At 56.9% G+C, this 19,090-nt stretch overlaps 3 protein-coding genes across 8 annotated transcripts in view; all 3 read right to left on the bottom strand.

Annotated features, from left to right (window-relative positions):
- The window catches only part of TBC1D24 (TBC1 domain family member 24), a 30,699-nt gene extending 26,948 nt beyond the window's left edge, over window positions 1–3,751 (bottom strand). For 4 of the 5 annotated variants that reach the window (XM_080679493.1, XM_080679495.1, XM_080679498.1 and 1 more), the window contains exon 1: window positions 3,124–3,201. The gene's annotated coding sequence lies outside the window, so the exon portion shown is untranslated. Of the gene's footprint in view, window positions 1–3,123 lie in introns of all 5 variants that reach the window. The other variant, XM_080679496.1, reaches the window with a different exon arrangement.
- A 628-nt stretch (window positions 3,752–4,379) lies between these two features.
- NTN3 (netrin 3) lies at window positions 4,380–6,991 on the bottom strand. Its single transcript, XM_080679225.1, has 6 exons — window positions 5,923–6,991; window positions 5,663–5,851; window positions 5,437–5,586; window positions 5,265–5,315; window positions 5,047–5,121; window positions 4,380–4,791 (listed from the first exon to the last, which is right to left on the bottom strand). Exons 1-6 carry the CDS (start codon window positions 6,848–6,850, stop codon window positions 4,442–4,444), a joined length of 1,743 nt encoding a protein of 580 aa, XP_080535351.1. The 5' UTR covers window positions 6,851–6,991; the 3' UTR covers window positions 4,380–4,441.
- Window positions 6,992–13,159: 6,168 nt separating this feature from the next.
- On the bottom strand, window positions 13,160–17,553 carry TEDC2 (tubulin epsilon and delta complex 2). Of its 2 annotated transcripts, none has more exons than XM_080679673.1 (10): window positions 17,498–17,553; window positions 17,275–17,373; window positions 17,019–17,089; window positions 16,537–16,918; window positions 15,977–16,030; window positions 15,064–15,157; window positions 14,788–14,899; window positions 14,589–14,690; window positions 13,974–14,164; window positions 13,160–13,656 (listed from the first exon to the last, which is right to left on the bottom strand). In XM_080679673.1, exons 1-10 carry the CDS (start codon window positions 17,521–17,523, stop codon window positions 13,510–13,512), a joined length of 1,278 nt encoding a protein of 425 aa, XP_080535799.1. In that variant the 5' UTR covers window positions 17,524–17,553; the 3' UTR covers window positions 13,160–13,509. The 2 variants fall into 2 exon arrangements, with proteins under 2 accessions (XP_080535799.1, XP_080535800.1); XM_080679674.1 differs by having other exon boundaries at window positions 13,432–13,656; window positions 13,974–14,161.
- Between the last annotated feature and the right edge of the window lie 1,537 nt (window positions 17,554–19,090).

The raw sequence follows: 19,090 nt of genomic DNA, 5'->3' as shown, positions 1-19,090 counted from the left end.
TCTCTCTATATGTGCCATGGTGGTCCCCCCCTTTTTTAAAAAATATATTTTATTGATTTTTTACAGAGAGGAAGGGAGAGGGATAGAGAGTTAGAAACATTGATGAGAGAGAAACATCCATCAGCTGCCTCCTGCACACCTACTAGGGATGTGCCCGCAATCAAGGTACATGCCCTTGACCGGAATCGAACTTGGGACCTTTCAGTCCACAGGCCGACGCTCTATCCACTGAGCCAAACTGGTCAGGGCCATCGTGGTCCTTTAACCACCCTGGTCTCAGTGCAACCCTTCACCAATCCATCCCAGCAATCACTGCCAGGTTACCAGTGGAGAACACAATCTGATCGGTCACTCACAAGACCCAAGATCTTTGGGTGACTTTCTATAACTCTCAGGGTAAAGTTCAAACTCAAGCCTGGTACTCAAGGCCTCTCCCAATCTGCCGCCAGTCTAGCTCTTTAATTTCATCTCCCTCTCTTTACTCCAACCACCAGAGCTACTCCCTGCCCTTCTCCCCAACAGGTCATGCCCTTTACTTCACATACACAGTCTCTGCCCGGGAGGCTCTTTCCCTCCGATGGTCTTGCCATTCCTATTCAACCTTCAAAATTTAGCTCAAGCATTTCCCAGGAGCCCCCACCAAAGGCCAGCTGAATGCCACTCTATGCCCAAAGCAAACTCTGTCCTCCTCTATGGGAGCACCTCCCAGTGCCGCAGTTCACGGGCCCATCTCCTGACTCCACTGTAAGCTCCTTAAGGGCAGAGACTCACTCAACTTTGTAGCCACAGAACACAGGGTACAGGCCATCCTCATGTGAATGATGATTTTAATAAACTTGTTTGGAATTTTTAAAAATCATCAAATAATGAATTGAAGTTGATTCTTAGTAAAAAGCCTGAGGCTTTGTTTCCTGGACATTATCTCCATTTGGAAAGTGACACTTGAAACAGTCACTGAAATTGCTGTTTCAAGTTAAAAAGGGCTTCTTTCTTTTATGTACAGAGTTGTCATAACAGAAAAGGTATGCTCAAACAGGTAAAACATTGAACAGGGTAAATGTTAAGTGCTTTTTTATAACCTGCCTCATTGTCTTTATGTACTTTAAACCAGAAACCATCTAAAAGCAAACACTTAAATATGTCATCTGAGGTTGGCTTAGACTGTAATGAGAATTAGGAGCAACAATGCGTGCCCAAGGTCACTTGGCCTTCTGGATTGTCCTGGCAGGTGTGGTCAGCAAGAGCTGGTGAGACCCACCTGCCGGTGAACTTACAGATCCAGGAGGTGAATTTTATTATTGTTATGAAAAGCGTGCTTAGCCCAGCGGCATGGTTCAGTGGTTGAGTGTCGACCTGTGAACCAGAAGGTCACAGTTCGATTCCTGGTCAGAGCACATACCCAGGGTGCAAGCTTAATCCCCAGTGTGGGGCGTACAGGAGCCAGTCGAGTCAATGATTCTCTCTCACCATTGATGTTTCTATCTCTCTCTCTCCCTCTCCCTTCCTCTCTGAAATCAATAAAAGTATATATATATTTTTAATTAAAAAAAAGAAAGCCTGCTTAGATTACTAGATTACTTCTACATCCCCCAGAAGGTCACCCTTACTATAAAACCACCACAATAGTTTTATTTAGCATCTTGGTTCACTTCAAGAGATACCGGCCCCCATTCCATGCCAGGCAATAGGGGAACAAAGATGAATGCAATGTGTCTCCTGCCCTGTTGACAGAGAAAGACAAGCTTCTAAACAGGGCAGTCACTACCAGATAAGTACTTCACTTAAAGGCTTTATCTGAGAGCTGAGGAGATTAGCTGAGGACCCAACTTTCAGAATAAAAGGAAGTGCATATTGGGGGTCATTCCACTGGCTGTGACCTTTATATACTGAAACACCTTTGTGAGATTTCTGTATCTTTTCTTATCTGGTTTTGTTTCTCCTGGTCTATATCCCTTGAAAAGAACCTGCATCCTTGCCTTTAAGACAATTAAGCAAACATTTACAGATGCCTACTATGTGATGGGGATAGAATGTGAAGATGGAGTCCTTACCCTCAAGTGGAGGAAAAATCTGTCCAATAATGGGATGGTCCTTTTTAAATGTAATGAATGGCCTGGAAGTCCTTGCTGAATCCCAAGCAAACATACAATGAAATAAGGAAAACCACCTTTGAGAGCTCCTATTGGTCCCAGAAAGACAAACTAATGACTTGGAATAAGAAACTAGGAAAGACCACAACACCAGCATCCCAACCACAGCCACATCAGCCACGTGCCTGTGCCTCCCATCACACCACTAATCTAATAGTCAACCTCTGCCTCCGCACAGCCCAGCTGGTCCTTAAACAACCTTTGGCCTTTAATGTCAGCCCAGAGAGTGGTAATCCAGGAGGCCCACAGCACATCTGTTTCCATCATAAGGTCACAGATGTAAACCTGTGCCCAGGCCACCAGTGCCCCTGCGTGGAGAAAACCATGCCCGGATGTAGCCCATCCCCGACCTCCAGATGTGTTCCTCAAGGTTCCGATAGTACAGCGCCCAGGGACCCTGCGGAAATGCTTCTGTCGCTCGGCCCAGTGGCCATGCCAAGGGGGCACCCACCAGACAGGACTCAGACGCAAGGCGACAGGTGGGCGGGCATGTCATCCTGAGGCAAGTAGAGGGCAGGAAAGGAAGTAGTTGCAAGTCTTCGATGGCAGAACGTTATCAGAGATTCTGTTACAATTTCGAGTCCAGAGGAGGATTTCCTACCCCACAGACAGAAAGCAGCCCAAGGAAGGGGTGACACAGAGACAATTCCTTCTGACTGACGCCTCGCCCTGGGCCAGCCAGCACGCAGACAGCGGCTGGCAGGGGGCGCCGGTCCTGCCCCCGGGGTGAGTGTCCCGCGAAGCCGAGGTTCGCGGGGGCGATGGGCAGTGACAGGCGGACGGCCCGGGCCCCAGACCTCCGTGCCGCGGCCAGCCCCCGCGCCCCACCTCGGACCAAGGCCCCACAGTCGGACCCCCACGCCCCCTCCCTCTGCAAGCTCCCGCTGCGGTGACAGCCGGCGACCTGGCTCCGCAGCCCCCAAGGATCCGTGGCAGGCCGTCATGCCCCGTGCCAGGCCCGCCGCGTACCCACCTCTGCCGCCGTGCCGCTCCGTGCCGCGCAGCGTACCGCTTTCTTCTCAGCTCGCAGCGCAACTGAGCGCGGGCTTCTCTACGCATGCGCGCACGCCGCCCCGCCCCCGCCGAGCACGCGCCAAGGGCTGCCCACCCCGGGTGCCGCGGGTCTCAGCCCAGCCGGCTCTGGGCATGCGCACCGACGCCCCTCCGCGGTGCGGCGGGAGCCCGCGCCAGCCCTGGACAGGTCCCGGCGCGGAGCGTCAGGGGTTCGCGGACGGTGATTCCTGGCAGGAATTGAGTGAGCGGCCGGCTACCGGGCCCTGCGGAGAGCAGGGCTGGGGGCATCAGGAGACCAGAGGGCTGTTCGCGGGAGTTGCCGCTCCGTCGGGTTACGCGTAGACCCAGGAACACGGTGGGCACGACGTCCGGTTCCGAGTGGAAGAAGGATCGCAGGGGGTCCTAGGAGCTGGACTTTACAGGAGGGCTCCTAAAGCGGAATCCGAGAGAGACAGCGAGACAGAGACAGGGACAAGGCAGGCCAAGAAAGAGGCCGAACAGAGGCACAGACGCAGTGGAGACAGGGACACAGAGGCCCAATCGGTAGAGAAAGGTCAGGCATAGGGGACAGACGGGGACCAGAGGCCACCGTCCTCGCCGGGGGAGGAGTCACAGCACCCGCTGCGGGTTCTGGCAGGGGCGGGGAAACCAGTGTCGCTGAGCCCCAAGTGGGTCTGGTGGCCACAGTGCCTCTCGGTGAGCCATAGCGCTCTCTGGCGGATTATAGGAGTCCCTGGGGAGTGGAGTCACAGCGGCCCTTGGTGTGTTCTCAGACCGATAGTGGGTCCTGTATTCAACAAGGGGCTTCGTAACCGTTCGGGGGGATACACAGTGCCTTTTAGAAAGGTAAGAGCGCTCTCTGATGGGCTACGACATCACGAGGAGGCGACCCTTGGGGTGTTAGCAGAGGCCCAAAGTGTTGGGTCCCACCAGAAGGCTCACAGCCTTCTGTAGGTATTACGGTGCCCCTGGGAAGGGGCAGATAACGCGAGTGTGGGGGATCCAAGGTCCAAGGAATCATCTAGGACAACAGCTGCCAAAGGAAGGTTCCAAGCAACTCATTGGGGCTATCATATCCCTCTGAGTCGCTGCGTCGCCACACCCATTCTGGGCACAGGCGCGAGGCGCAGAGGGAGGCGCCCGGCAGGGTTGGGTGGGGACTCAGATGGCCACGCGCGCTATGTGAGCAAAGACTCCTCCACAGACAGATGCACTGGTCAAACGTGCGCCTTGATGTGGGAGTAGCGCCCCGCCCAGCCCCAGCCTGGCGCGTGGGCTCAGGCCGCCCCGCAACGCCCACGCCGCTCGCGGCGCTGCAGTCTCCGAAGGCGCCGCGTCCACGCGTCGCGCCAGGGCAGCACGAGGCTCCCGCGAGCGGCGCTGAGCCCGGGCCCTCGGCCCCCTGGGTCCCCGACCGCGGCCCCTGGCCCGCCACCCAGCAGCAGGTAGCGGCGACCAGGTAGCAGGTGTGGACAGCCACAGGCAGCATCGCGTGCGGGCACCCACAGTGCGCTGCTCCCGCGCCGTGCGCGCTCCTCGCCGCTCCGAAACACGGCAAGTACGGCCACCGGGAAGCGCGTCCACAAGCCACGCGCCTCGCCGCGCGCACCCACCGCCACCTGCACCGCTGCGGAGAGGACGAGAGGGGAGCGGGGTTAGGCTGGGAAGGCGCAGGCTGCTCAGAGGAGAACCGCTGGAGAGGGAGGGCACAGAGAGGACACCACAGAGGAGGGAGCCGAGAGATCACCAAGGGGCTGACGGAGCAGGGCCAGTGGCAGTGGGGCACCTGAGGGATGGGGCCCAGCAAGGTTCAGGGTATCCAAAGGGAACGTGGGTAGGGCAAGGTGAGAAGGTGGGGGCTGAAGGCCTGAGGGCTGCCTACCATAGTCTTTCCTGCAGAACTTTTTCAGGCTGATGCGGTAGCTGCCCCTGGTGGGTTTGCAGTGCAAATTGCAGTCTGGGCAGGGGAGACAAGGTCATGGGCAGGCTGGCACAGATTCCCACCTCCTTCCCCCAACCTCTCCTCCTACCCTCCTTGAACCCATAGCACCTCTCCTCTCATGGACATGCCAGTCTAGGACCTGATATGTGCCCACTCACCCTGAGACTCCACAGGGCTGCTCTCCTCAGTGGGTCCAGGGACAGGGGTCTCTGCAGAGAGGGTGGAAGAATGGCCTGTATTCAAGGGGGGCCTGGGGTTTCTGGAACTCTCAGGGGATATGTAGGCAGCAGCAGGGAGCTGGGGTGGCCCAAGCAGGGGAGGGTCACTCACTAACGCAGGGTGCCACTGGAGAACGACTCTGTTGGAAGCCAGGGGCACAGCGATTGCAGGTGAGGCCAGTGACACCATCCTTGCAGGGACACTGCCCTGTGGTCTGGTTGCAGGTTTTGCCAGCAGCACCAACAGGGTGACAGTCACAGGCTGAGGACAGAGGTGAAATGGTAAGAAACCCATCTGGGAATATATGAAACCAGAGGGTGAGGGTATGCAGGCTCACCCCTGCAAGCGCGGCGGTCATTCGGTGCACGGCCTGGGTCACGATAGAAGCCCTCCCGGCAGTAATGGCAGTGGCGGCCGGCAGTATTGTGCCGGCAGTTGAGGCAGACACCACCACTGCGGCGGCCGGACAATCGATACAGCTCCATGTTGAAGCGGCAGCGGCGGGCATGGCCATTGCAGGAGCAAGCTGCAGAGAGGGATGGGTCAGGGGCAGGCTGGATGGATCCAAGATCCCCAGGCCACCCTCCAAGGCCTCACCAAGGCAAGCGTGGGCTTCCCGGGCTGTGGCCCGCTGCCACGGCCTGTCGCAGTAGAAGGGCTTGCAGCGGCCACAGTCGGGGCCCTCGGTGCCATGCCGGCAGTCGCAGATCAGGTGTCCCTGGGTGTCCAGCAAGCACCTTGAAGCATGCCCATTGCACTTGCAGCGCCCTCCCACCTGGAGCTCCGTGGCTGAGTAAGAGTAAGGGACCACAGCCTCCGAGTCTCTGGTGTCCCCCAGTATGGCAGGCCTTGTGAGCACTATTTGAATGTCTGTGGCGGTCACCCAGTCTTGGAGCACCGGGCTGCTGTCCAGATCCAGACCTGGCGGGCTGCTGTCCTGCACGCTGAAGGCCAGAAGGCCACCACCATCAGGCTGGGTCTGGGGCTCAGGGAAGCACAAAGCTTCAGGCCCGGGACCAGCTGGACCATTGGCAGGGGCAGGCAGGCGGCCATAGTCCAGGCCACAGCAGGAGGAGAAGAAGGCCAGCGGGACCCAGCTCCGGCCGTGGTCCTGCGACTTGAGCAGGGCCACTGAGGTGGGGGGCGTGGAGCAGAAGCGCAAGCTCACAAACACCAGCTCAAAAGTTTTGCCCAGGGATACTGTGAGGCTCACGTTGAGGGGCGCCTGCGTCAGCCAGTCAGAACGCCAGCACACAGGGCTTGTGGTGCCCCCTGCCAAGGTCAGGAGGACGGCGGGGTGTGCCCGCCGCGGGTCAGAGGAATCGCAGGCCTGCGTGGGTGGTTGCCCGCACGTGCTGGACGCCAGCACCTCGCGGCCCAAGGCCGCATTCACCAAGCCAGGCACGCAGACTCGGGGGGCGCCCCCCTCCTCATGACAGGGGTCGGCGGGCGCTGGCGGCCCCGGGCTCAGCGCGGCCAAGAGCGTGCCCGCAGTCACCAGCAGCCCCCAGGGCCAGATGGGCATGGCCGGAGCCTCCGTGGGTCAGCCAACTGGCCGTGGCCCCACGCCGCTGTCCTCGTGGGGGTAGAACCCGGGTCTGAGGCTCTGCCGGCTGGCCCGCAAAGTCGAGCAACCGCAGGCCCCGGGCGGCCCCAGCCGGGGCCCAGATGAGGGTGCAGCCGTGGGCACGCCCCGGCCTAGCGCAGCAGCAAGGATGTTGGCGGGTCCTCCTGCAGGGCCTGGAGCGATGACAGCCTTCGCCCCAGCTCCCGGCTACTCCGTCCTCGGAGGCCCCTCCCGCTGCCCGCTGCTCACACTCACCCACGGAGGGCCGGGTGGGGCAGGTCTCCGGGCCTCCGGGAATGGCTGAGGACCTGCGGGCCCTGGGGCGCCAGGGCCGCCGCCTCCTGCCGGCTGCAGCGAGGGCCCCGGAGCTGTGCCAGGTGGGGGTAGGGGGCGCAGCAGGCTCAAGCTTGGGCCCAGCCAGGGGCGGGGCTGCTGGGGCCGAGAAGGAGGGAGGGGAGGAGAAGGGGCCTGGTCGGCATAGCGGGAATCAGAAGCAGATTCAGACACTGGCTGGGCCATCGGGGGAGGGGCCGAGGAGCCAGGAATTCGCAGTCGGGAGGGGTCTGGAGGGGAAAACTCAGCCACGCAGCCCGTGGGGGACCACCCAGCAGGGTCGTTGGTCCGCAGCCAGGTTTTGACTGCTCCTGGGGCTGTGTCACATGCTGGGCGGGGATCTGGCAGGCTCCTCCCTCAAGCCCATCAGGCAGGCTGGGCCCTGGGTCTGAAGTCTGGGTCTGGGATGCTCCCTGATGTCCATGCAGGACATACTCATGGCATGAGAAGCCAAGTCATATTGGTGAGTGTGGGGTGTCCCCAAGACAGCAGTTTGCTCTAGTAGAAAGAACCCAGAATTGGGACTAGGTCTTATTTTGAACCAAAGCTGCTCTAATTTCCAGTGTGTAGTTCAGATTCCTTAACTTGGTCCTGCCTCAGTTTCCTTTTTGGCCACATGCCTGTTATTTAACATTGCTAAGCTGGGGTGGGGATGGGGAATTTGATGAGAACAACGCTCAACAGACTTGAGTCCCTCCTGCCTTATGTTCAGGAGGGACTGTATCCCTGATCTCTGGGACTGGCCTGAGCTTATCTAAGGGACGCTTATCTAGTGTCCTCCACCCAGATCAGTCCAAACTCTTGTCCCTGGTTCTCCTGAGTGTCTAGTTGCAACATCATGATGGGCCCAGTCCTTGGAGCTGGCAGGGAGGAAGTGGAAGCTGTGAGGGGAAGAGGGAGGAAGTACAGCCAACTAGGTGGCAGGTCTCCTTGGGGTTCAGGGGCTTGGTCACCTATGGAGAGGTAGGGAGTGGAGTTTGATCCATGGGGAGGGCCTGGTCACAGATGGCAGTACCCCTGAGCCTGACCTATATACCAGCAGATTTGGGCAGGGAAACTGAGGCAGAAGCCCAGCTGGGTAGCCTGGACACCAGCTAGGGATGGGGCAGCTGCAGCTGAGAGTGGCCCCAGCCAAGATGAGCCAGGAATTGCTCTGAACAGAGAGACCCCTTCCCAACCACCTTGAGGTCCTTGTTGGAGGAGGACCAAGCATCCAAGGAGGGGCTGACCCCATGGGGAAAGGGAAGGCCACACAGGAACACATCCTATTTGGGACAGCTCTGAGGCCTGAAGTTTCAGATAAGAGGCTGAGTCCAGGCCAAGCCCTCCAGTCAGTGTAGGATGCCACATGTGTCTGTGTTAGTGAAACTGCCATCCTATGCTGTGCCTGAGATGCTGCAAGGACCTACAAGAAGAGGATGGAGAGAAGCAGAATCCTTGTGCTGTTTAGAAGAGAGCAGGAGGACACTGGAGCCTCATAGAGGAAACTGAAGGAGAAGAGGAGAGAGCAGGAGGGTTTGAAGAAGCAGAAGACAGGCCCTTTTCCAGGCCTGACTCGCACAAATGCAGGGATGTGTATGTGTAGGGACTAATGAGATGATGGGAGACTTCGGAAGGACTCACACAGAAGAGTCCCAGGGGCTGCTGGTCTCTCCCTTCACCTCTGGCAGCAGCAGGAAGGCCATGGGTACCCTCTGCCTCACAGAGCAGGTGCTAGGGAACCCTGCCCCGCAACTTCCCAATAAAGAGAGTGGGCCCCTTTCAACAAAGAGCTCTGCACGAATGAGGGAGTTGACAGGGTGCATGCACATTCTGTTTCAGTTCAGAAACAGCACCTTCCCAACCACCCTCTTCAAGGCCCTCTGGTTGCTCCCTGGGATGGGAAGAGCTTGGTGAGAGACTGGGTGCTTCAATAGATCCTTTGGGGACTGTTAGAAGAAAGGAGGTGATGCAATGGCCACGGTGGGGAGAAATGCCCAGGCCCATCGCAGGAGTTCCACAGGGCTTGAAACAAGCCTCCAGGGAAAACCTGGAGGTCTGGATTCAGGACTCCTGCCAGGAGGAGGAAGCAGAGATCAGGGGGAACAGCCTCTCCCCTATTTGTCAGCCTTGGAGGCTTTGTCTTCAGCCCAGCCTCCTCGATGGGATCTGCAGAACATCTGGTGGCTTCTGATGTGGGTGGAAGGAGGCCCCTGGGGCTCAGACTGCTGTATATTCATGGGGTTCAGCCCTGGACCTGTTGCACCACCAGCTCCCTAGGGAGGAGGCTGCAGTCAGCTGAGCCTCTTCCCTGCAATGGCTGCCTGCACACATTCTTTTCTGCTGCCCCCCATGGGGCAGCCCTGGTAGATGGTGTGATGGGAATTAGGGAGCCTTTCCCCCAGCCCCCAGCCCAGGCTCATTGCTCCTTGTGGACTCTGCCACTTGTCCCCAGTCCCTGATTGGGGCTTCTCACACCTATCTCCTCAATGGCCCTGTCCCCTTCTGGCACCTTAGAAGAGGCTCTGCCACCCCCCCACCTCCCCAGGGTGACAGCTGCTGGTTTGGGGGGATGTAGGGAATCTATCTGGGGAAGGGACAGATTGGGCCGGAGACTGAGGCCTCAGGGGGCTGGGGTCTTTCCTTTAAAAGGCAGACTGGCCCTATCTGGTTTTGCTCAGTGGATAGTGTCGGCCTGCGGACTTGGATTCCTGGGTTTGATTCTGGTCAAGGGCACATCCATCGTACCTCAGTTGTAGGCTCAATCCCCAGCCTCTGTTGGGGTGTTTGCGGGAGGCAACCAATCGATCACATCAATGTTACTCTCTCTGTGTCTCTACCCCTCCCTTCCACTCTCTCTCTAAAAAACAAACAAACAAACAAACAAACAAACAAACAAAAAACAATGGCTTGATGAGAACACCAAAAAGACCCCCAAAAAACAAAAACCACACACACACACTCACAACCAAAATAAAAGGCCAACTGACCCCCAGCCTAGCCCAGGACTTGCTATTTCTGCAAGATGCTTTCAAGCCACCTTTTGTTCACATATCACACAAACATGTATTTATTAAGCACCTATTATGTCTCAAGGAGCGAGGAGCTTCCAACCCAACCGGGAAAACAGACAGCTGGAAACAGGAGCAGAGCATGCTGTTCCTTGCACTGAAAAGGGTAGCCACGCAGAGTCTGCAGCCACTGCTGCCCTGCACCATGCACACCCGCCAGGCAGGGTCCCAGTGCCGCGCTCACCTGCTCTGTGCTCAAGTCAGGCCCACTCTGTTGTTGTGATCAGCTTTGCGAGCCCAGCAAAACTCTGTGTTGCGGAGGGTGGGGCGAGATAGGGAGAGCCCATGGGGGATGGGGAGGAAAATGGCTCAGTAATCCCCTGTCTGGCCATGCAAGGTTTGAGAAAGGAGGGGGCTTCTGCGACCCACATGTGGCACATCTACCGGCCTGGGCGAGTTCTGGAGAAGAGGCTCCTGGCTCATCCAGACCTCACTGGGGACCAAGCCTCTTGCGTGGGCTCAGGGCGTTCCCAGCTCCCACCCCTCAGCTGCTGTCACCAACCCAGCATGCCAGCATAGGAAGGCTGCAGCCAGGAGCCCAAGCACTGCTGGCCGCACCTAAGGTAGCCAGCAATTCGCCCTGGGTCAGGTCCAGACAGGGTCCTCGCTGAGAGGTGATGGCCACGGTCTCGTGGTGGAGCCTGTCAGCATGGCCACAGCACCAAACAGTAGGACGATAGGACCCAGCGAAGCGATGATTCCCCAGTCCATGATGCTAGTGCCCAAACGCAACACCTGCAGCGTTGGGCCTGGGGTGGTGGGTGGGAATCAGCAGGCTCCTTGGGCTGGGAATCTGGTGCATTCATGCTGCCCACACTCAGGTGGATGTGAACACCAGCGCAGTTCCCCATTCCAGCTGGCCAAGTCAGAGCAGATTGGCAGGGAATGCAGAGAATTCCCTACTGCCTCCTGACTTGGTGGGGCAGGCCCTAGAGGACAGGTCTCCTTCCCTCCTACTTCCCCAACTCTGGGTGCCTTGTGTTGGGGCCTACCCAGGCTTCCCCCCTCATACTATCCATGGCACCTCCTTGCCCAAGAATGCCCAGTTGTTGGCAGGACACCACCAGTGCCCAGGACTGGCTGGGACAGGTGGGTCTTGGGCACCCATTTGGGCCTGATAGGGATTAAGGTGGAAGCGCCTGCCCTCGTGGGGCAAAGGTCCAGTATAGAAGGTGCATAAGTAACCAGTGGATAAGACAATTCTGGTGGAAACCACCTGCTATAGAAACTGATTCTAAGCCAGCCTTGGGCAAACTACGGCCCGCGGGCCGGATCCGGCTGTTCTATCCGGTTCTCTTGCTCTCCCCTCCGCTCCTTTACTTTGAATTTATATTAGTTCACACAAACACTCCATCCATGCTTTTGTTCCGGCCCTCCGGTCCAGTTTAAGAACCCACTGTGGCCCTCGAGTCAAAAAGTTTGCCCACCCCTGTGAATCTAAGCCCTAGCCAGTTTGGCTCAGTGGATAGAGCATCGGCCTGCGGACCGAAGGGTCCTGATTCTGGTCAAGGGCACATACATCAGTTGCAGGCTCCTCCCCAGGGCTGTGCAGGAGGCAACCAATTGATATGTTACTCTCACATTTCTGTCTTTCCCTCTCTTCCACTCTCTCTAAAAATCAATAGAAAAAATATCCCCAGGTGAGGATTAAAAAAAAAAAAAAAGATGATTGTGGGGTGGCCAGTAATAGGGTGGTGGTGGAATCCACCCTGAGGATTAAGGGTTCCTCAAGATCCAAGCACATGGGCAGCTCTGGAAGCAGTAATGGAGTGGCCAGCTGTCCCTCAGGCTCCTGTCTCTGTTTCCCCTTCCCCACAGTTCCTGCCCTGGGCAGTGGATGGAGCTGTTCTATTCCCTGGAGGCCCCTCATTGCAATTAGGCCCCTGGTTTTTCCTTTCCTACTTTGTCATCAGGTCCCCAGCAGCCCTCAAGATTCATGACTCTATGTCCAAAGTACCTAGCCTGCTTGATGATAGGCCTTTTACAGGTAGGGCCTCCTGCGGTTTACCTGGAGCCACCCTGAGGCTGGTTCAACATCACCAAATTCATCCCTCATATCTGCCATACTTCACCTGGCTCTCAGTTACCTGCCTCCTGGGCATGGGTGCCCCAGGACAGAAGCTGGTATTACCCCTGTCTCAAAGTCCCTGTCCACACTAAGGGCCAGTGCCCCAGCTCTGAGCATTGTGCTTGGTCCTTGTCGGTGCTCAGTGAAAGTTCATTTAAAGAATGCCACAGCCTCCCACACCTCACCAGGGCCCAGCTCTGTGAAGCATCTCACATCTTCACCCTTGCCCCAGGGCTAATAACCACTACCCCCAGTATGATAGTGTGGACAACACTGGGAATTGAAGCTCAGAATCCTTAAGAATCTTGCTGGAAATCCTATAGTAGCAAACAAGTCACAGGGTAAATCCAAATCTGACTGATTTAAAAAACTAAAGGCCGTGACCTTGACCTCTACTTTCTTGCCTTCCAAAGCAATGATTCCTTCAATAGGGAAGGCAAGAGCCCCAGAAGAGGAACAGGTGAGGGGTGTTGGGTAAAGGGCTTGTTCCCTGGTGGTGGCTCAGTGTGGGGGGCCCACACCGACTACAGCAATGGCCCAAGAGGTGGTAGACATGGGTACCAGGATTGATGACTGTGGGCACATAGTGCCTGCCTACTGATAGAGGCCTGCGGCTTTTGTGTCTTCCAATGAGCCAGTACAGATCTAGGCACCTGTGCTAAGGCCAATGCATGAGGTGAGTCCCCAATGCAGCCCATCCTGAGTGGCCTTACCCCCTTCCTATAGTACAGAAGGGATATGAGTGTTCTTAGTAGGTATACTTGATATATTCTTGGCAAACAAAAACAAATACGCATCAAATCGCACCTTGTTATATAATTTCTAAAGTACTTTTAATGTCACACAAGCAGCTTTTTAAGTCTAAAGTGAGAGAAAACAGAGGTAGCTAAGAAAAATCCCCATTGGCCTCTGTTCCCTCCAAGCCTGTGGAGGGCCCAGCTGAGCCCTGACCAGGTTTAGCAGCTATGAGAAGGGACCTAGTTCCTTAGGAAGAGCCAGAGGTCCATTCCTTCCCCTTGGAAACCTGGTTTCCCAGGGGAGTACAGGCATCTCGAGCCAGGCCACTGCACCGATAAATCCCCTCAATTCCTGTTCATTTAACTGACCAGAGAAGGGGTGCTCTCCCCAATAGACCCAGAACCAGCTTGTCCGGTCACAGGAAGGGTTCAGTCAGCAGGTTCATCTCGCAGGATGGTGAGGAAGCGCTGGCCTCCCTCACAGAGAAGGCTTTGCACAGCCCGGCATAGTGCCAGCTGGGGCGGTCCCAGTGGCTCCTGCATGCTCACCAATGGGAGAAGTTCTGCCATCAGGACCTGGGGGGAGATGTAGGGTCAAGGTTGCAGGGAGGCCTTGTCCCAGACAACAGTCCAGGGCCCCCACAGGAGGGCCCAGGGGATAGAGTAATTCCAGGACAAGCTTTGAGGCACCATGCTCCAGCCCCTCCATCCTCCAAAAGCTCCATTCTCTCTCCTGCTGTCCCGGTGCTGGCAAATGCACAGGCGCAGAGGCTCTCATCAAGAGCACAGATAGGTTGCTGAGCCTCTCAAGGCTTCAGATCTGGAATCCTCCCCATGACTCAGGCTCCCCTGGCACCCAGTCAGCCACTCCCTAATCCTCACTCTGGAAGTACCTTTTCCAGGTGGATTTGCTGGTCCAGCATGTCCACCCGAAGCCTGAGGGCTGCCAGGGTCTGCAGCTCCTGGGTGCTGGAGTAGAGAAGCAGCTGGGGGCTCCAGATAGGATCTGCTCTTCCTCCACAAGGCAATGAGGCCATGGGGAGTCTCTCCTCAGGCCACGGCCCCAGCTGCTGTTCCACCACTTCTGTGAGGACAGGGAAATGTGGCCTCATGGGGTGACAGCCAGGCACCTCTTTGCCATTCTCCTCTAAGGGGGAGCAAAGTTGCAAAGTCTCCATTTGCCTCCGAGACGAAGCCCTATTGTTCATAATCATCTCTTACAAGGCCAGGCCAGTCATCTACCAGTACCTCTGATTCTCACATGCTACTTTTCCAATAATTGGACAAATAAGTAAACTACTTAAAGTGGTAGGGCTCTGTGTGTTGGGAGAAGGAATGGGGGTGGAGGAGCTGTCCTGACTGGTCCCACAGGACAAATGGGGAGAACTCAGAATGCAATGAACTGACTTAGGGAAGGGCCTGCCTGCCTCTACTCTTGGGTGGTCCTGCGGCTAGAGAACCTTGACCTCCCCTACCAGACTTCAGCACAGATGGGAGTGGGGTCTCACCTGCCTGCAGTTCCTGCAGCCTGTGGAGGCACTGCCCCACAATGGCCTGTAGCCCCTCCAAGGTGAGCAGGCAACGGTACTCCTGCATCCAGTCCGTGGGGTCTACGAAAGAGTCAGGGAGGGCAGGCTGGGTCCATGCTGGTCCTGCAGCACCCCCATCCCCAACCCCATCCAAAAACCTGTATCAGGGCCCACTGACCTCTTGTGAGCTCTTCCTCCATTCTCAGTCTTAGCAGCAAGCAAGCCTTCTGTAGGCGCCCCACCTCTGCCTCCACCTCTGCAGCACCGAGCCTGGAGCTAGGCCAGCCTGACTGGACACAGGTCAAGGAAACTCCCGTGTTCAGCGCCACTGCTCACCTCCCCTAAAGGTGGGGTCTGGGAGTGGCTCTGGGCCTTCCTGGAGTTGCTCCTCAAATTCACCAAGTGTAGAACCAGACACTCTTCCCCTACCCCCCAGCAGATCCAGCAAGGATACAGTCACCTGCATTTTCTGGAGGAACTGGGTTTTAGAAGATGTAGTGGCATCCATGGAGTCGCTGGTCTGTGTAGGGCTGAGCTGGGCCCACAGGCTGGATGCACACATGGGCACCCCAGAGAGAGATCATTATTCTGGCTAGCTGGACTGGATCTCAGGAAGTAGGCAAGGGCCAGAGTAGGGGCCTCAGCCTACTGTGTCTGGCTCTGCTGAGTGCTGGGAGAGGCCTTGGGATGTCTCAGGTGAACTAAGAGGACACTGTCCAGAGAGCTGACCCATTCTGAGAAATACTAGGAGAGAATTTGAGGAAGAAGGGGAGAGGGGCTGGCCGTGACTGGTAACTAGGATGACTGGTAAGAACTGTGGGTGTTGGCTATATACCAGGCACAGTGCATAACCTGAAAGGAACCACCTCGGATAACATCTCTACAAAGCTAGTACTACTATCATCACCTGCACATGAAAGACAAATTGGGATTAAAAGACACCAAGTGTTTTGCTCAAAGTTTTGCAGCTTATAACCACGCAGCTGAGCTGGGGGCCTCAAAGCCTACTGAGTCTAAGGTGACTATGGCAGTTGGAGCTGGGCAGACTCTTTTTTTTTTTTTTTTAAATATATTTTATTGATTTTTTACAGAGAGGAAGGGAGAGAGAGTTAGAAGGATCGATGAGAGAGAAACACCGATCAGCTGCAGGAGTGCCCGCAACCAAGGTACACGCCCCTGACCTGAATCGAACCCTGGACCCTTCAGTCCGCAGGCCGAGTCTCTATCCACTGAGCCAAGCCGGTCAGGGCCAGACTCTTAATATATAGTGTTCTCTCCTAGCAAAGAAAGCAAAGGGATCTGCTGGAAAAGTTTTGGCTTCCCTGCTCTCCCCTCCACTCCCACCCAGTTGCAAGACTCAGCCTCACCAGGAGTTCTGAGAAGCTGCCTTCCTGAAGGCCATGGGCAGCTGCAGCAGCGTCCTGTCAGGAAAGTCAGTGTTCAAAGGAGCCTCACCTCATTCTGGGACTGCAGACTCCATTCCCTGCTCAGAGCCCAGATAGGGATGAGGCTAATCACCGCCTCCCCGCCCCCCCCCCCCCCCCGCAACACACACACACACACACACCCCGAAACAGGGCTTCCAGAGTGACCATGGGAGCCAACCCAGTCCAGGTCTGCCCTGTCAGAGAGAGGAGAGGGTATCACAAGCAGAGACCATCTGAGCCCCTGGGCTGGGTAGATGAAAGGGCACTGAACAGCCAGGGAGGAGAGTGGGACAGGCCCTAGCAAATCAAACCCAGCCAATTCACAACCAGTTGTTCCATTCTGCCAGCTTCAGGGCATGGGCCTCATGGGTGGTACTCTAGAACCCACATGCACCTCAATGCCCTGCCCTCCCTGTCACCCCAAATTCCAGACTCCAGCTGCTGGCTAGGGTCTAGTCAGGTAGAAAGCAGTTCCTCCAGTGAGGTTCTGAGAAACCTACCCCTTCTCCTTGAGTGTGAAAGCTTCTGGGGCCTGAGGAGCAGCCGATGGAGCTATTTGTTGGTCCCTGAGGCCTGGTCCAGGCTTGGCAGGTAGGGGCCCTCTCCCTATACAGGTCTGATCCCCTGCTGACAGAAGCCTAGGCTTAGGGAGGCCCTTGGCAAGCCTGGTGGCTTGGCGGGTGCCCCTGGGGAGTTTTGTTTGAGAAGCCCGGTGTGGGGCAGCGGCTGTGGTAGCAGAAGTGGCAATGGACCCAGACTTCAGGCTGGAGGACTTGTCTCTTTCTCCAGCCTTAGATATGCCTTTTCGCACGTGTACAGCCTTCTCCAGTGCCTGGGTTAGAAGCTCCAGCTCCTTAAGGTCTTGGGGGCTTGGTGTGCATGCTGCGGAAGCCAATATAGTAGTCTGTCACCACTGTCCTTACCACTGCATGCCAGAAGACATGCCAGGGGCAGCACTTGGAGGGGGGTGGCTGAGGTTTACCTGGAGACGGGGCCTCTTCATTAGTTTCTGGACCTGGGGTTGGCTCCGGAGTCGGGGTCTCAGCTGGTTCCCTGTGAAGACACAGGAAGCAAAACCCCAGCGTCCTCAGAAGCCTTCAGGGAAAGGGGGGAGAGGGAAAGACACCGACAACCGGCACCTCGGAAGTGGGCGCTGGGCCCGGCCTCCTGGCCCGGTCTCTGAGAGGGGTTCTGAGGGCCCGGGGAAGGCCTAGTCGGGGGTCCCGGGACCCGCGTACCAGGTCCGCAGCAGCCTCCGGGAGACTCGCAGGCTCTGCTCCAGCTGCCGCTGCCGCTCGGCACAGGTATCCAGGGCGTCCCGCAGCTCGGCCACCAGCCTGGGGAGGATATGCCGGTAGCTCAGCACCCGGGCCAGACTCCATCTGCCCGTGCTCGCTCCCGCCCCCGCTCCCGCCCCCGCCCCCGCTCCCGCTCCCGCCTTTGCCCCAGCGCCAGCCTCACCGGCGTGAGCAACCTAGCGGTAGCATGGAGACGGTAGTCAGTCTTCAGGATTTGCCGCCGGCGGAAAGTCCCACCCCTTCCGGACTATAAGACCACCCGTTTCCGGCAGACTATCCAATCCGGAGACCAGAGCTCAGGACCTTCCTCCTCCCCCTACACCCAGCCCATCTCCCACCCGGCGCCTGGCCGCGGGGCCCCTACTCCCGGAGCCAGGCCCCAAGGCTTCGAGGAGCGGACCTCGGGTGCGCGCAGGCTTCTGGTGTGGATAACTGGGTAGATGGTAGCATCTGTGATCGCTTCACAGTTTGCTTCTCTTTGTTCTTTTTTTTTTTTTAAATATATTTTATTAATTTTCCACAGAGAGGAAGAGAGAGGAGAGGGATAGAGAGCTAGAAACATCGACGAGAGAGAAACATCGATCAGCTGCCTCCTGCACACCCCCCACTGGGGACGTGCCCGCAACCAAGGCACGTGCCCCCGACCGGAATCGAACCCGGGACTCCTCAGTCCGCAGGCCGACCCTCTATCCACTGGGCCAAACCGGTTTCGGCTCTCTTTGTTCTTATTGAAGGCACTCTGAAGTGGGGCCGACCTGTCTTGCTGACTCTGGGATGGGCCCAATCGCTATTGACTGGCAACAGTCGCTAGAGATGATGAACTGTGTGTTAGGAGCGGGGGTGAGGAAGAAGGGTGTTCACTTTTGGACATACAGGTGAGGTGATGACATTCAGGGGAGACATCAGTTAGGCACGTGGGTAGAGATGAAGCAAGATGGTTCAAGGTGAGGCAGGTGTGCATGGTCAGGGACAGGTGAGGAATAGATGTTGGAAGGAGAGCTGGAGCCCAGAGAGGTGGAGTGACAGCAGATCTCGGTGTCAAAGAAGCAGTGGGAGACTGTACTAGGACGCTGTCCAAGGGATGGGGGATGGGGTCTTCAGTGACTAAGGGAACACCCTTTGTGGGAGCAGTGATGCAGGTGGCAAGACCCAATGTAATTGGAGAAAAGAATAAACAAAAATCTTGGTTTAGACAGGGGTGGGCAAACTTTTTGACTCGAGGGCCACAATGGGTTCTTAAACTGGACGGGAGGGCCGGAACAAAAGCATGGATGGAGTGTTTGTGTGAACTAATATAAATTCAAAGTAAAGGAGCGGAGGGGAGAGCAAGAGAACCCTCCGCTCTTTCGGCTCCGCGGGCCGGATAGAACAGCCGAACGGGCTGGATCCGGCCCGCGGGCCGTAGTTTGCCCACGGCTGGTTTAGGACCACAAATCTTGGGGGAGGGGAGCATGTTTAAAGATGGAGAGCTGTCCATTTTATAGTCACTAATAGAAAGGTGGTGCAGCATAGGGGAGAGAGACATGAAAGAGGGGGCCAGGCACAAAGGGTTTGGGACCCAGGCAGCCCTGGGGCTGCTGTTAGCGTGGCCCCTCCATCTGCTGTGGTCTGTTTTCATGCCTAATGTGGTGAGGCTGATGCCATTCTACCAAAAATGAAATTCTCTGTGAGGTAGGAGAGGCGGGGAAAACGCTTCCTGTGGGAACCCCTTTCACGTCCCGCGTGGTTCAGGGTTCAGGTTCTGGAGGAGGCTGCA

This window comes from Plecotus auritus (assembly GCF_963455305.1).
Source record: "Plecotus auritus genome assembly, chromosome: 7".
Lineage (NCBI taxonomy): Eukaryota > Metazoa > Chordata > Mammalia > Chiroptera > Vespertilionidae > Plecotus > Plecotus auritus.
The sequence above is the reverse complement of the archived record's forward strand: the minus strand, read 5'-3'. Positions and strand labels throughout refer to the sequence as shown.